The sequence below is a fragment of the Condylura cristata genome, unplaced genomic scaffold, assembly GCF_000260355.1.
Source record: "Condylura cristata isolate star-nosed mole 26May11 unplaced genomic scaffold, ConCri1.0 scaffold00004, whole genome shotgun sequence".
NCBI classification, from domain to species: domain Eukaryota; kingdom Metazoa; phylum Chordata; class Mammalia; order Eulipotyphla; family Talpidae; genus Condylura; species Condylura cristata.
This window is the reverse complement of record NW_004567105.1, coordinates 71050463-71067456: the sequence shown is the minus strand read 5'-3', so window position 1 is coordinate 71067456 and position 16994 is coordinate 71050463. Positions and strand designations below refer to the sequence as shown.

The window sequence follows — 16994 nt, the reverse complement described above, 5'->3', positions numbered from 1 at the left end:
ATGCATTACCTTTGTAGGCCTACCTGTTTCACCTGTATAAATGTCAAGGGATAATGGCTTTGTATGGGTCCAGCGGGACTCAGAATGCTCAGAGCCTCCTCCACTGTCTTCAGCTGAAAAGAAACAAAAGCAGCATCCACTCACTGAGCACTGAGGACAAGGGACTTGCAAATTATCAAAGACCTTACTGGGTTGGACCAAACCCCTAAATAAACCTAATTGTTCAAATCCGACTCAATGCTGCTTCCCAGTGACCTCCAACCCTCTTCATCCATTCTCTAATTCTTAATGGAAAATAAATGCTGGTCCTCCTAAAACGAGTTTCAAACTTGCCTATTTAGAAACACAACTTCCTGCGAGGTTCTACACTGATTTGCTGTCTTCACATTTTTAGTTACCAACCAAAGCTGTTTCTGCTTGCACAATTTTGCTTCCTGGTAAAAAGAATATACTATTGATACTAAGCTAGCTTTGTTTTAGCAACTTTGTATTAAATAGTGGGGTCATTTTCTATTGCATGAAAAGTAATAATTCCCAGCTTTAAAACTAACCACCCTTTTCCTTAAGTAGCAGTAGCAGTCAACAAGTAGAAGATGCTGCTTTTATAAGAGTGATTAAAATTTGGTTAGTCAAGCAAAGAGACCACACTTTCTTAGAATGTAACACATGTATCTGCCACCAGGTGGAAAATGTCACAGAGCTGTCTGTTATACATCAAAGCACTTCAGTGGAACAACTGTGCAGTCATGTTTGGCATTTTGTTTCAAGATCAAAATTATGATGCTATTTTAGAATACCAAGATTCTTAAGAAATACGTAATTCTTCATGTTTTGTTTTTCTTATGACTTAACAGCCGTAGGAGTTTAGGGATGATGAGGGGAAAACCAGAAGACACAGGTGGTCAAAACAAATGGGTTTACGTCACTCATGACTGTTTAGTGAAAATTCTTGTTTTTTCTTTTTTCCCTAGAATAAAATGCCCTCACTTCCTTTTATTAATTTCTAATCCTCTCCACCCAGCCCCATTTATCAGATAACTCATAGATCAAGAAAATTAGGACAGGATTTTGCGATAGGGTTGCATAATTTAAGACTCGGACCTATCAAAATGCCCATGACTTTGGAGAAAACTTCTAAGAAATGGGTGAATTATGGAGAAAGAACTCCCAGCCGTAACAACATGGTGACGTTATTCAGGGCTTCTGGAACTGTTAACTTGACAATTGATTATTCAGTCCATTTGCTTCAGTTATCTAAGAAGCTTCCTATCCCCGCCCACTGCTCATCCTGTCAACATGCATTCATCGCCTCTTATTATCACCCCCTTCCTCAGAAACATCATCTACCCCAGCACACTCACAAATAACAAATTCACAGAAAAACAGTGATCCAGTTCCCCAGGCGTAACACAACACTTTCATTCATGGTGTCTAAATTCTACTTTCTCAACACTTCAATTTTTCTGTCTTACCTTTTCCAGAGTAACTTTTCCATATGCAAATTTTGGTGTGGATGGAGGGATAAAACCTTCTGGTACATTAGCAAACTGTAAATCAAGGTGGATAAAGACAGAAAAGACAAAAAGATTCAACATTCAGAACTATATGCAGAAAATTCATTTTTTTAAAAAGAATTTTTGGAAAGACAAAGAATTAAAAGATTTTCTCAAAAACAGAATCTGATATAGTTTTACTTCTAAATGTGTGTCTGTGTTTTGGGTGTGAGGGACCATTCAAACAATGATAGAACAAAAGACTTTCAAAACAGCAAAAACAAGCAGTCAGATGAGGTGACATCTGGAAGACTAGAGTGGGGGAAGAAAAATAAAAGATACGTGACAAAATAGAATCTGAAGGGAGATGGCCAATATCAAAGAGACTATTTGTACATTAAATCTGATTTGTGGGTTAAAGTTTTCTATTAGTGTCAAACTTGTGGTTATATATGAGCATTCTCCTTCCTATAAAAGTACACTGGTACTGAAGCATATAAGGGGAAATGGTCATAATGGATACAGCCCTCCAGTGGTTAAGAAGACAGATGAGGGCTTTCTGGTGGGTAGGGATTAAGTCTCAGCACCATCACTGCAGGGCCTGAGTTTGATTCCTGGCCAGGGAGGTGACCACATGGTGTCCTGTCCCGCCCGCTGCTCCCCTCAGCAGTGTATTATTTCAGTGGATCTGCCTGTTCTGCTCCCTACTCTGTCTCTGGTGAATAATCTCACCCCCCACACTTCTGGTTTGCACCCCAATTCTTCTTTGCTAAAAAAAAAAAAAAGACAGATGAGGGCAAATGATGGAACAAAAAGAGTGAAATGGTGCTGTGGATGAATGTGGGTGCACAACATACATGATCTTTGTGCTCTTTTATTCTTGAAACTTTTCTGTAAGTTTTTTTTCAGAGTTATTTATTTATGTGGAGTACAGGCCAGGGGTGTGGGCGGTGAGAGGATTCACCAGACAGAGTGGGAGCAGAACAGGCAGATGGACTGAAATACACTGCTGAGGGGAGCAGAGGGTGGGTCAGGAGAGGTCTGCCGTGCCATGTGGGTCACCCCCTGGGTGGGACTCAAACTCGTGCTGCAGTGGCTGTGGTAGCTTCATAGTGCTGTGCTCTAACCCACTGTGCCACCAGGGAGGGCCCTCTTTTCTATAAGTTTGAGTTCTTTTTAGCTATGACACTATGAATAAAAATCTCAAGTATTAAATATGTATTGGTATATACACATCAATAAGCATATTTACCTGCTGTTTCTTGCTTGATCAAGAAACATTGGTTAGCATTGACTTCTCTGATATATTTTAGTTTATTTGTATTGTTCCAGAGAGCTCTTTCTTGTCAACATGATTATAACACCATTTTCAGTTTCTCTACTGGTTACCTTTGTAGCTTTAAATAAAATTCAATCCCTTTGTTCCATTCATTAAGACATTTACCCTTTGAGCCTGACCTTTATTAATTTTTTTTAAGTTTTATTTTTATTTATGTATGCAAACAAGAACTGGGATATAGGTCAGAGATGCAGGGAGTGAGGATTCACCAGAGACAGAGCAGGGGGCAGAACAGGCAAATTGACGAAGTACACTGCCATGGGGAACAGCGGATGAGAAAGGAGAGGTCTGCTGTGTGGGTTCAGTGGCTGGTGACAGCTTGATAGTGCTGAGACTTTAACCCTTGTGTCACCAGGAAGGCTCCTGTGACCAAACTGTTAAAGATAGGCTATTTGTATGTCCCTGAGTTCTCTCTACTTTCACCTCTAAAACATCAGCTATACTAACACATTGTCAAGGTTAAAGGCCTGTCTGAGAGCTATAAGTTCTCCTTTCATCTTTATGTTGACTCTAACAATTCAAAAACAATCAACAGTGCTCACATAATTACAATTTTATAAGTATTCCTCTGCACAGTTCAGTGGTGTATACCACAAAGGCATGTTCTGTGGGTTCAGCCTTCTGTGTTCTTTCTCCCACTGGGCTTTCTAATTGACTATTTTCTTATTCCAAAATTTCTAAAGATGGTATCAAGTTTCTTCAAATATCGTCTGTCCCCTACAAACTTCCCCACTGGAAACCTCAGTCTTCTTGCCCAAAAGGACTAGCTCGCCTATGGGCTTGATACGCTAAGATTTCTCTTCATGTTTTCCTGACTTCCAGATTTTGTTTCTCATCTCTCTTCCTGTGACTTCCTCATTTCACTGAAGCAATGTCAAGTAACTTCCCAGCAACTGCTACGTGGCGGGTGAGCTTCCTAAAGCTTTGAATGTTTGAAAATGCCAAATGTAGTTGACGATATGGATGGGCACAGAATTCTGTGTCAAAAATCTTGTTATTCTTGTATGCTTAAAGGTGACTGGCTTTTTCTCTCTCAAAACTTCCAGGCACTCTATTCTGTGTTCTAAACTTGCCAAAGATATGTCTGGTTTTTCACTTTTATTTTGCTGGGTAACTCATATCCTTTCCTGCTTTGGAAAAAATTCTGTCTTCTTTGATTTTTTCTTTTCCTCCTTTTTTTCCTCCCTTACAAATAAGTTAGAGGAGGGTGAGGGGCGGGAACCAAGGCTACATCCTTGGTGGTGGATGATGGTGCTTTGGCGGTGGGTGCAGTTTGCTGATGTACATCTGAAGAGGTGTGAGTCTATGTACGCCTGAGTCAAAAGGTTTACAACAAAAGGTTGTAAAGCAACATTACCTCAATAAAAACAGTAATTACGAAAAAGCAAGTTAAACATCTAGAGCCTGCATTACATAACTCATCTCTTATCTCTCATTTCCATCCCTGGCTTGAGGCTCTAATCTTCAGGAGATTATATTTAGTTTCCAAGAACTCTTACTTTTTCTCCACTGCTCCTTTTTCAAAGCGCCCTGTTCTCATAGATGCTGTATCTCCTCACACCTCTCAGAAGACCATAAACTTGAGAGTTTTGTTTCAGAGCTCTCCTGTCCCCTGAATTATCTGTTGCCTTAGGGATAGTTTTCTGTTATTTCAGCTCAGTCTTTCTCTTTCCTGTTGAAGGTTTAAAAAATGTTCTTAAATGTCTAACCATCCCAAATATGTTTTGAAATCTCTCATGCACAGACAGCTTCCATCTTGTTGACTTCATAGCTATCATTTAGTAACATTTTGAAAGGGAAATGAGATAGCCATCTTGACTTGAAAGTCCTTAGAATTTCTAATATTCTATGAACCTAAATTTCTGTGAAATTTAAACAGATCCTATTAAAAATGATCATCATGCATTTTAAAATGAACGTCAGGCCAGAGTTTCTATTGATTATAAACAGAGAAGGTGACACATTTCTCTGCAAGTTCCCTCTTCAGCCCAGACTCCATTCCTTCTCCTTTGGCAACTGACCTACTCCACCATCACTTCCACCTCACATCCTAGCTAGTAAAATCAGAAAATGATCCCATAGGCAGCCTATGATTTTTTTTCTGCGTTTCCCTACTCACCTGCACATCGTAGGGACCATGTCATGTCTAACTCTAAAGTCGGGGGGATTCCCATCTAAACAGCTCTGCAATCTCTTCTCCCACGTCGGAAGAGACAGCCGTCACACGGACCCCTCTATACCACCAACATTTCGTTACTGTATGAGAGGGGTTACGTGCCGATTTTGACACCTCATTTTCTAGTCAGCCTCTAAGCTAGTTATTTTCTTTTAGAGATGAGACGGGGGTGTTTCTCAAGATTATAGCGAGGGTCAGGGAGGCAGCTGGGATTTTGACTCCACACCAACAGCAGTTTCTGTTGCTCCATTGTGCTACCTTTATTGTTGTAATAACAGAATAAAAAGTATCTTCACCCATAATTTCAAAACTCCGAATTTTGAAGTTCATCCCACCCCCAAATTTCAAAGACCCAAACTTTCTCTTTTACAATTTTGCTCCTAAACTCTCCCCTTATGTACATGTATGATTAAAGAAAAGGGTAACTTTGTACACTCCACTGCCTGACAATTTTATTATTGTGTATTACATTCAAAAGGATATGAAAGAATTTACATAATCATTCTTACAACAATAGTTGAATTATTTCCAATTTTTGATTTTATAAATAATATTGCAATGAGCAACTTATCTTTAATTTTTTCTTTAAATATAGTTTCCTGTGAAGGGCAACTAGGTCTTTAAAATGATAGAAACATTTTATATGATTTTTAATGTCGTATTCATCGAAAATTTCAACCACTTATCTAGACTTGTTTTTCAGCCAATTATCTATCTGGATCTTGGTTTTGAAATCAGTGATATGAACTCATTAGAATATCAATATTAAGCCATCTCTGTCCATCCCATTTGCCACAATCTTCTGTCTTTTATTTTTAATAATTTGGGGATTTCTCATTATCATATAGAAACACCTAACCTCCTCAACAAGTAGTGTTACCGAAAAGAAATGAAAGAATATACCAAAACACTATATTCTGAAACTTTCTAATGCCACAATAATCTGTGTTTTAATTATAGTTTTCAGATCAAGCATATGAAAAATTAGAATGAAATTATTTTTAAAAATTGGTCTGAAATTAATCCAAAAGCGGTCAATAGAAACTCACCACTGCCCCTCTCAGGGAGAAGAAGGGCACTGCCCTACAGTCATTCGGTTCATCTTCAAGGTCAAAGTGTTAACCAGAGCTGGCTAAGTTTTACCCACACCAAAGAGACGACATTAGAAGACATAATGTCATTAATTTCTTTCATGCCCTTTAACAGTCATAAGGGAAGAGGCAGCCCGGAGCCCTCACCGCTGAGCATATGCTGGTGAATCTGATATCCCCATGTCAGGGAAAGAGGTCGTCTGTCACTACCCAGCTCTGAAAAGGGTTACTGAGGAGGCCCATTCCACACTGTAAGTTTTGATGGAGGAAAAAAGCCAGAAAATGACCTATAAAAGGTATTCTCAGCCCCATTTCACATCCCCAATGCAAGAGGATGTATATAATTCACAAATTAGCTAACAAGTCTCATAACAAACACCCCCCCCCTTTTTTTTAAGCTACTGACTCCTTCATGGTCCACCCTACGCGGCCCACTGGGTCAGTGCCTGGGCTCGCCTATGTTTGTCTTTTGTTGGGCAAACTGGCTCTCCACGTGTGAGCTCAGCTTCCCTGGACTGCAGCTTCCACTTCTGCTGATGATACAGTGGAAGATTCGTTCTGAATCTTTTCACTCCAGAGGTACCTGAACCAAACGAGGCCAGAACGGAGCTTAGGCCCACCTAGGTCAGCTGCCATTCTCTTCAATCCTGTCTTAGCTGCTGATCTCTTCCAAGGTCGTAACCCGGATGCCGCCTATTCCCTTATATCTGCATTCAGTGGTGAACATCAGTCATTAGAATGCTACTTCGAAGTGGTTGGAGGCTAGTAAGAGAGTAGCCACGTGCATATAGAAATGAGCAAACTACAGAACTCAACATGGCTGCATCTCCCACTGCAGGTGACTCTCCTGGGGGAAGAGCACTGTGGGGAAGGTCGCCCAGAGGTTGGTTAGGGGGTTGTTAGCATTGGACTGCGAAGGAAGTGCACATGGGTCTCTCTCCACACACTGCAATCTGTCTTTTCTTCAGTGGCTTTGTTTCCCAATAAACACTACTATGTTGCTGTTATAACTTTTTGTTTGCGGCACTATAGATCCTAAATACTTTTCAAATCTCTTGTTTCCTTTTCACTACTGGCAGTCCCTGCCATCATCTCCTTCCCTGGTCCTACCTCAGCCTGCCAGCTCATCTGGGGGTCAGGAGAAGGGGTCCTGGCAGTGTGTCCACATTCACAAAAGTTTTTGTGAAATTTGCAAAAGTATTACAATTTAATCACAACAGGCTGAGACCCTCGTCTCTTCCAGCTTCCCTGTGTCACACGTCCTGTCAGGAGAGTTCAAAGTAGCTACAGGCATTGTTGGGGGCCAGCCAAAGGGGAGATGAGATGGGGCTTCTTTAATTCCGTGTAGAACACATTTACACGGGTCACCGTCACCTCTGTGGGTTGGTAGCTAGTGTGCTCGGATCATTCCACGGCCCACTAGACTGACTCACCTGCCACAGGATGAAGCCCCTGGCTCCCCAGGCCCCCAGGAGTCTGTGGGTTGCAGAAAAGCAAAGTTTGAAATGTATGGGATCAGAACCTATCTGAAAATGCCTTTCAAATATTCCAGCTCCTATGTGAAAGGATTTGAGAGATTTGCCATGTCGATAACAGTCCTCAATGTTTATATCTCGTCATCAGTTACAAAACATGAAGTTCTTCTGTTTTCCGAAACTATCAATACCAAAAACCAAATTTCAATCAGCCGCACGAAAGTGGAAGATTCCCAGGCTTTCTAGAGAAAAAGTTGACAACCCGTTGCCACGTGCAGACACAACAATGCAGCAAGTGGCCTCGGGGATGAAAGGAAAGGAGGACGGCAGAGGCATTGCAAAGGCAAAATAAATCCAAAACAACCCTTGAACTTTTATGATGTTTGTGACTATTTTAATATTGAAATATTGTATACTTAAAATACCTTTATTTGTTTAGCTTTATATGTGGTGCGACACCCAATAACCTTTTTGAAATGTTTAACTCTATCACTTTCTGCCTGACAGTACTTGAAAGGCACCCCATGATCTATACCCCAAGCTCCTTGCCCAGGCTCATTCGACAGCATTAAGATTCTCAGTGAACAGGACACCATGTCACCTGTAGATCAAGGAGGAAGTATAGAGGAGGATGCTTATACCAGACGGTAGGAAGAGATGAACAGCATGCTGGGAGAGTCCTGAAGGGAGGTAGTTTCACTTGAGATTGGAAGTATAAATCCCTGTTTCAGTCAGTCCACACTGCCATTTCAAAATCTCGTGCTTCTCTCTAGAATAGTTAAGATGTGGAAAAAACCTAAATGCCCCCAAACTGATGACTGGATCAAAAGCATGTGGTATATCTACACAATGGAATACTATTCAGCGACCAAAAAAGATAAAACCTCTGCCATTCACAGCAGCATGGATGGAGCTAGAAGGGATCATGCTCAGTGAAATAAGCCAGAAGGAAAGAGAAAAAAAGCAAATGGTTTCACTTGTATGTGTACTATAGGGAAAGTGAACAAAAGATCAGGAAAAACATAAAACTTGGAAACTGACCATAGAGCTGAGGCACTCCGCAGGGACGGGGGAGAAGAGGGGTCAAAGAGAGGAGAGGAGAGTGCAAGGGACTGTGGTGATGGGCCAGGGGTGCTGTGGTGGTGGGAGAGATCTGGGGGCCACGCCTGAGGTAGAGAGCAAATGTATGAAATTGATGTAAAAAAATTAATTAAAAAATTCTTAGATGAAAGCACAGAAGCATAAGCATTCTAAGGGAGTTTGTGTATATGACTAGAGAGGGAAAATGGCCATAAAGGAGAGAAGTCACACATTTAGCTACATACGAAGTCAAGATTGTTTTTTTACAGAAAAAAGAACCCTGGACACTGAAAAATGCCACAATAATGGAACTCATCAGTGTTTTTCTTTTAGAACTATTCATTTTATAGCTCATATAACAAGGACAGAAAGGAGAATTGAGTGAGGCTAATTGCAAAGCAGTTTTTTCCCTGCGATTCCTTTCCCCAGTCCAAGTCAAGGGTTCTCCAACTCTAGTGAGTATCAAAGTCACATAGGAGTCTGTACCATCTCTAACAATAAACACCAAAAAAGGAAATAACTAAATCTATGTTTACTTGGTTAGTGACATAACCAAATCCTGTCTGTGATTATTTACTGTTATAGCTGGGCCCTAAGTGTAAGGGGATGTGGTGGTTTTTTAACCCATCAGCCATTCTCTGCTACTGCTTCCCTCAATAAGTGAAACTTAATTGTTCTGAATATGATCTGCTTCTAGTGAATTTCCTCCTAGTGAAAAGAATATAGCAGAAATGACGAGTTCAGGTAATAACCTCCATCTTCAAGGTTGTTTCTCTCTCTTTTTCTCTCTCTCATTGTTCACTCTGAGGAGCAGCCTGCTGAACAACTCCATAATGTCCAGGAACTGAAATGACCTGCTATCATCTAAGCAAGTACTATGAGAAATTGATCCTTCATCCCCAGTCAAGTCTTTGGGGTCTGTAGTTTGACCAGTGGCTTAATTGCAACTCTAGTTCACGAGATAGAACATCCAATTAAGTCACCTCTAGATTCTTTACCCTAAACTGTGTGAGATAACAAATGTTTGGTGTTTTAACCACCTCTCACCTCAAACCTCAAACAATCCTTATACAGATAAAGATTTAAGAAAATGAGTATGCAGCCAAATTCATAACCAACACAAAAAAAAACCCGTCTCATGAACTAGAGCTCACGGAAACACAGAGCATTATTCGACTGAAAATTTTTGGGTGCTGAAGTTATCCAATACAGATATGGACCAGACGCATCTTGGTATGCTTAAATAAATGAAAGGAGAATGTGTACATATTAGAGAGCACAGCAGCGTCAGAAAAATATAGTAAATAATGTCCAAATAGTGAGTGGAGAGATAAGGGAAAAATAACTCAAACCATTCAAAAGAAAGTAGTAAAGGGGGAAAAAAAACAGAAAAAAGAAAAGGTAGGCACATAGATTATAAGATACGATGGTTGAAATTATTGTTTCAGGGGTTAAAATGAATAAGCATAAAAAAATCACCAGTTAAAAGACAAACAGGTAAAAAAATCCAGCTATATCCTATTCACAAGGGCCACATGAAACATATATACATATATATATATATATACACACACACACACACATTTATAAGTGTTGTAAAAGATCTATCAGACAGTGCTACGCAAAAGCAAACAATATTAACAACAGACAGCAATTACTTGAAGGCAAAAAACCACTGTGAATGATAGGTTACCACAAAATGAAATAGAGGATTTAATTCTCAATTTGCATACCCAATAACATGGCCAAAACCTGACAAAACTACAAAGAAAAACAATAAACACAACCCTCTCAGAAAAGGAAAGAATAAACTGGTAAAAACAAAACAACTCAGGAGGATAGCAGATATCAACAACATCTAGTTGATAAACTTATGGAGAGGATGTGCAGAAAAAGGGTGCCGGTGGGAATGCAAACTGGCCCTACCACTAGGGAAAGCTGCGTGGAGGTTCCTCAGACTACAAGTGGAGCTAACAATTCCACTCCAAGGCCACAAGAACATTCATTCTAAGGAAACTTGCACTCCTATGTTTACTGCAATACTATTTACAATAGTTAAGATATGGAAACAGTCTAAATGCCAAAAAACAGATGAATGGATCAAGAAGATGTAGTGTATCTACATGGAATACTACTCAGCCATTAAAAATGACAAACTCATGCCACTTGCAGCAACATGGATGGAGCTAGAAGGGATTATGCTCAGTGAAGTAAGTCAGAAGGAAAAAGAAAATTGATAGTTTCACTTATAGGAGGAATATAGGGAAACCAAACAAAGGGTCAAAAAAAAAAACAGACAAAACTTGCAGGCAAACTATAGATCTGAGGTACACAGCAGGGGAGAAGGAGGAAGACGGATCAAAATAGGAAAGGGAAGAGCACAAGGGACTGTGGTGATGGTTCATGGTTGGTGGTGTGGTGACGGATTTATGGGGTCTACACCTGAGCAGAGAAATCAAATATTGTACAAAAATGAACAATGATGTAAGAAAATAAGGTTTGTAAGAAAATAAGGTTTAATAAAAAATCATCTATAAACTTAATGGATATATGTACCGATTATTTCCACAATTATAAAATGTATAACCTTTTCAGAATACATGGAATATTAATGTTGGTGTGTGTCAGCTTTTAAAACTAGGCTCAACAAGTTTCATGGGGTTGGGGTCAGATAGACTACATTCTGTAGCTAGAATGCAAATATGGTGGGTCACTGAATAGCATCTTTCCTTTCAATGCCATTTTGCTATAACAATGATGAGGGGAAAAAAATCAGCTCTATGTTAGGGCCACTCTGTGGAGTTTGCACATTCTCTCCATGTCTATGTGGGTTTTCTTTGGTTTCTTCCCACAGACCAAAGATGTGCAGGCTACTTTAATTGGCATGAATTCATAAGTGTGGGTGTGTATGTAGTGTACCCCATGATGGAAGGGTGTATTGTCCTGGGTAGGATCCCAATGTGTACCCCAAGCTGCCTGAATAGCAGCTGAAATAAGCAGACTGGAAAATGAATGAATAAATGAGCATAAAAGATTGCTTAATACTGAAAGATTTGGGGTCTCTGATTAGAGGTTTAGTGCTATTTATGTGGCCATAAATATGCTCTGTAGGACCTCAACTCTTGTGTGCATCAGTTAGCCTGCAGTCACAATGATTTCATTCTATGTTGTTTTGCTTAAAGTCAAGGGTTTCTAGGAACCCACTGACAATATTGAGGTCTTATTATATAATATACATCAACAAGCTAGAAAAATACTTATGCTTAATCATTGAAAAACACACTTTTAAATAATTCAAAGGTCAAAGAAAAATCAAAATAAGTATGTGTAGGAGCAAATATATTACATGTCAAAATTTATGAGCTAGATTTATAGCAATGCTTGAACGCAAAATACAGTCGTGAATATAGAAGGCAAGCTTCAAAAGCTTCAAAGGAAGAAAATAATAAAGGTAGGAATGTAAACAAAAAACAAACATAAAAGCTGGGGAGTCATCACTATAAATTAAGCAGATGTCAAACCATAGTAAAAAATAATGTAAGTAACGTTTTAATCATACATCTCAAATTTTGGTGAAGTGGAGAAATTCTAAGGGTATCTAAGTAAAGATCATATTTTTCTGTATAAAATATTTTCGATCTAATTTAACACCTAGACTTAAATTGAACCTCAATATATTTTAAAACAAAAGAAAAAAAATATGCAGAAAACCTTTGTTTTTTAACTTCAAAACTCAGGTGACGGAGCAAAAAAACTGTGGGTTTCTTTAAAAAAACCCACAGCAGAGACAGGAAACCCCACCTGGGTCCCTGAGCCGCCTCAAAAGGTCACATTAGCAGGACTAAGCAGTTCAGGTAGGGGCAGGCCGGGGGGAACAGCAATCACTTGTCCCCAGTAGAGAGCTGAAGCAATGCTGACTGTTCACTTCTGGATCCTTCAGCTATTCTCATCTTTCATTTATATGACACTCACAGCACCATTATTGGACAACATGTACAGTCAGGACCGTACAGGATGCTTCTAATTGTTCTTCTTAATATTTATGAGACACCCAGGTGCAGTGTGGCTGGTTCTACAAATGAGTAGACCAGGAGGTGACCTCTGTGCAGACTCACCCTTAATAAGAGGGGGGCCAAGGCTCTAGCTGTCCATCTGCATGTCTTCTAACCAGTCTTGAATAAAGCCTCTAGGGAGTTGTCTACGGAGCATAGAGAGGCTCCGGCAGGCTCGTCCAACACCAGCCCTCCCCAGCCTAGGCAAGACCCACCTTCTTAATAACATTTCGCACAGCAAAATACTTCTCAGTGAGGTCCCCTGCCTCAGTCAGGGGGGCGTCATAGTCGTAGCTGGTAGGCTGCGCTTGGTAGGGTGTGTTGGCCCCTGGAAAACAAAAAACACCCCACTAATGACTACCAAAGGCTCAGCCCTGGGACCTCTTTGGGGTTTGTGGGCTCAGCACTGTGGAGGGAGAAAATAAAGGACACATTAGACCAGCAACAAAGTGGGCTCTCAGGATGCCAGATTTCCTCCTGCAGGCAAGGTCCTTTGTGTCTCCCAAGCATGTTCCCCATCCACTGGCTAATGGAAACTTAGCTACGACTACTGCAGGTGTCACCATCACCAGAGGAGCAGGAAATCTGAAGCTAACTAGACCTGCTCCCGGCCACTACCCAGTGATGGCAGGACTTAGGGCCTGAGCGCCTCTGACGGTCCGTCCTGCTGTCCGCAATCTTCTCAGGATCGCAGCCAAAGACAGCTGTGGGGCTATGGGGCCAAACAAAATGGGAGATGATCTCAACACAGGATGGCCAGCAGAGATTCCAGATAACCTTAAGGCGTTGGGAATGCCAGCCACCAAGGCAGGGATGCTGTGTCTCTCCATCCCCTTTCAGAACCCAGCTCCTTCATTCCCAGCTTCACAGCCTGGCTGCTGAGGCCAAGGGGTCCCACAGATCCCTCTCAGCAAACTGGTCTCAGCTGTAATGCTTTACCCCAAGGATAAGACCCCGCTGGGAAAGGTCATTTCAATGACTGACCAGTGTAGAGATAGAAAATCTGGTCCCCTGGCCTGAAAGGAGTACCCCAGTACAAGTCACCTCTCGAATGACCCCAGTCAATTCTGAAATTGCCTCATAGTCCATGTTCTCCATCTACCCAGTCCCGCTCCCCAGTCTCTCATAGGTGCTGGTCCTAGGATAAACTCCCTGCTGGATATCCCAGCGTCTGTTCCAGGGGGATGTCGTGTCCACAAGACCATTAAATAATGCCAATACTATGGAACCAGAAGACTACAAAAGCAAATGGCTGGGAAATTATTATCCAAGGGGCAGAAGCTAGGCCAGAGGTGTCCAACCTTGTCCCAGGTGATGGTCACAGACAGGTTATGTGCAATATTAGGCGGGGACTCTATGCCCACACCAGTTTTTGGAGAACTTAGCCATGCAGGAGAGTCACGATGCTTATTAAAACTCAGACTCCTAAGTCCCACTCAGACACTGACTCAGCCAGTCTGTGAAACTACATTTCTGACAGATTCCGGGGAGCTGACGCTGCAGTCTGAGGACCACAGGGCTCAGGGCCACCCCCGCCCTCCTACTCCAGAGAGCATTTTGCAATGCAAATGTATGAGTGAGCAGAGAGTTATCTTAGGGCAATCTCATAACTAACCTACTTTTTAAATAAGCAAGGCACAAAATTTGATAGTTCACCTAAGATTTTGTAGCAAATCCCTCTGACACAGCTCAGGAATGATGAAGCCCTGTGGGGGATCCTACCAGTGTTGGTGTGGACAGAGTTAGGCTGAAGGTGAGTGGACAGTGTTAGGCTGAGGGTCAGGCCATTGCTCCAGAGCCTCTTTCTCATTAGTCCTCTGACCAGAATCTACATTGATTGTTTCATGAGCTGTAAAGTTCTCCAAACTGTAAGTCTTTATTTCTGGATTGGATGTTTTGTCTCAATGGCATGCAGGGCAGCCTGGTGGAATCCCATCAGTCTTAACTGTTTTTAAGGAGAAGACAGATACACAGAAATGATCTAAAACTTCAATAAGTAAAACTTGACAGTGACAGCCGACATCTGCAATATCTCCATGGCTTAGCTCTAGTCACAGTTATAACAGTAATAATAGCTCGCAAAGTCTTCTCCTAGTCCATCCCAATCCACAGAAAAGATAGCAGCTCAAAGGAGAAACTTGATTAAGAGTTGACAGTATCTGATTGTAAACGCTGACAAGTAGGGCCCAAACTAAGTCTCCAAACTCATCAGAGGCATGAGAGCATCCTCACTGATTCAGAGAATAAAGCGCAGATGTGAAAAGAGGTGAGGAATGAGGCTTCGAGAAAAACAATATAGAATGATCTGTTTTTGCAAGATTAACGGCAATGAAGAGAATTTTGTCATGAATTTTCCTACCAAAAAGACCACACAAAAATGTAAAACGATGCATCGCTTTGGAAGCGCTGTGGCAGTTTCTCAAGCTCTACCACGTGACCTGGCAACTCCATTCTTAAGTACAAGCCCCAAATAATTGAACAAGGGATTCAAACAGAGAGGTATGCATCAATGCTCATTCATTATTCATGACCACCTCAAAGTGGAAGCAACCCAATGTCTAACAACTGATGAATGGATAAACAACACGATGAACATCCACATGATAGAATATTATTCAGCAATGAAAAGGAATGAAGGAATGATACATGCTATAACACAGATGAACCTTGAGAAGATTATGCTATATGACAGAAATCAAACATAAAGGACAGTCCATATTGTATGGTATCTGTTTATACAGAATATCCGGAATGGGCAAATCCACAGAGAAAGAGAATAGCAGTTGTGAAATCCTGGGAGGAGAGCGAGTGGGGAGTTGCTTGGGTACGTGATTTCTTCTTGGGATAATGAGGATGTTCTGGAATTAGATGCTGATATAGCAAATACCCCTGAATCATACTTTAAAATCATGAATTTTATAGTGTGTAATATAGCTCAACAAAGCAAAATGTTAAAAAAAAGATTACATCATAGTATATGAACAAATAAGCAATAGCTTGAGGCTGTAACTGAGCCTCACCCAGTTAGTCTGGTTTAAGACAATGAAGTTTCTAAATGCACAAGTTATGTTCTCTACAATTTTTTTAAAATACAAATAATTTCTTTTAAATTATAGAGATGACTCTTACATAGTCGAAAATTTAGGAGAAGACAAAAATAGAAAATCAAAATTTTCTGTAGGCGCGCCTTGCCAAAATCAAGCACCAGAATTTTCTGGCATAAGCTTCTATAAACAGATGTTAAATTGCTCTTACCGTTCCAATAGGCAAAATTGGTCCCACCTATGAACATGTACCTACAGGGAAACAAAAGAACAGGTAACACTTCACTGTGAGCCCACAGGTGTGGAGGGCGCCCTCTCCTCCAGATTTAACTCACAAGTTCACGCTTGCTCCAAGGACAAGCATGTTATAGAGCGAGGACACCACGTTTTCAGTCTTCACTGTAGAGTGAGGCTGACCCCAGTGGTCTAACCAGCCAGTGTAGAATTCAGAATTTACCTAAAAAGAGAAAGGAATGTGGAGCTTAGGATAAACCAACAACTTTCAAACACTACAGCTTCCCTGTAACTGTAAGCCTAGGTTCTCCACCCAAGGGCAGCTGGAGAGAGGACCTGATAACCACAGCTTCATCCAGAGTCGGGGGCCGGTGAGGGCTTCCATAATGGCTTTGTCCAAACTCAACTCTCAGGGGCCAACACTATGGTATAACTAAAAAGTTCTAACTGTGACAGTTTTTTTTCCCCCAAACCAATTCCCCCTTTAAAGAGAGAGTTTGTCGGGCAAAAGAATCAAATGGCAAAACATTTTTATAAAAGGAATCCTCTTCAAATTCACCCTTTGTGTGAATTCATATTTTCAAATTTGATTTCAGATTTAATTCAAGTTGAGTTAAAGTGAGATAGATTCATCCAGGTTTTCTGCCAGCCAGCCCCCACATACTTCATGCATCTTTTGGGCACTACACCCTGCCAAGTCCTTGGTCTGTTATAGACAAAGAAAAAGAAATCTGAGTGTGCTGGGTGTGTTGTGGGAACTGCTTATCTCAGGCTCTTGGAAGTAGCTCTACCCCGAGTCTGTGGTTGCAGGTTCTGAACAGCTTGCTAAGAGGAGACCGAATCAGAAAGAACTTTTTTGTGCAAATGTGTGTGCCCACGGGCCCTCCTGGATGGTGCAGTGGGTTAAAGCACAGCACTACGAAGCTATTATCCACAGCCACTGCAGTCTGAGTTCAGTTCAATTCCAGCCCAGGGAGTGACCCACATGGCGCGGCAGACCTCTCCTGACC

At 41.1% G+C, this 16994-nt stretch overlaps 1 protein-coding gene across 3 annotated transcripts in view; it reads right to left on the bottom strand.

The window, feature by feature from the left end:
* Positions 1-16994, bottom strand: part of GLB1 (galactosidase, beta 1) — a 65747-nt gene that overhangs the window by 20375 nt on the left and 28378 nt on the right. For all 3 annotated transcript variants that reach the window (XM_012720442.1, XM_012720444.1, XM_012720443.1), the window contains 5 exons: positions 16086-16207; positions 15962-16002; positions 12922-13034; positions 1473-1547; positions 24-113 (listed from right to left, as the gene is read on the bottom strand). In XM_012720442.1, coding sequence (XP_012575896.1) covers positions 24-113; positions 1473-1547; positions 12922-13034; positions 15962-16002; positions 16086-16207 — 441 coding nt within the window. The remainder of the gene's footprint in view (positions 1-23; positions 114-1472; positions 1548-12921; positions 13035-15961; positions 16003-16085; positions 16208-16994) is intronic.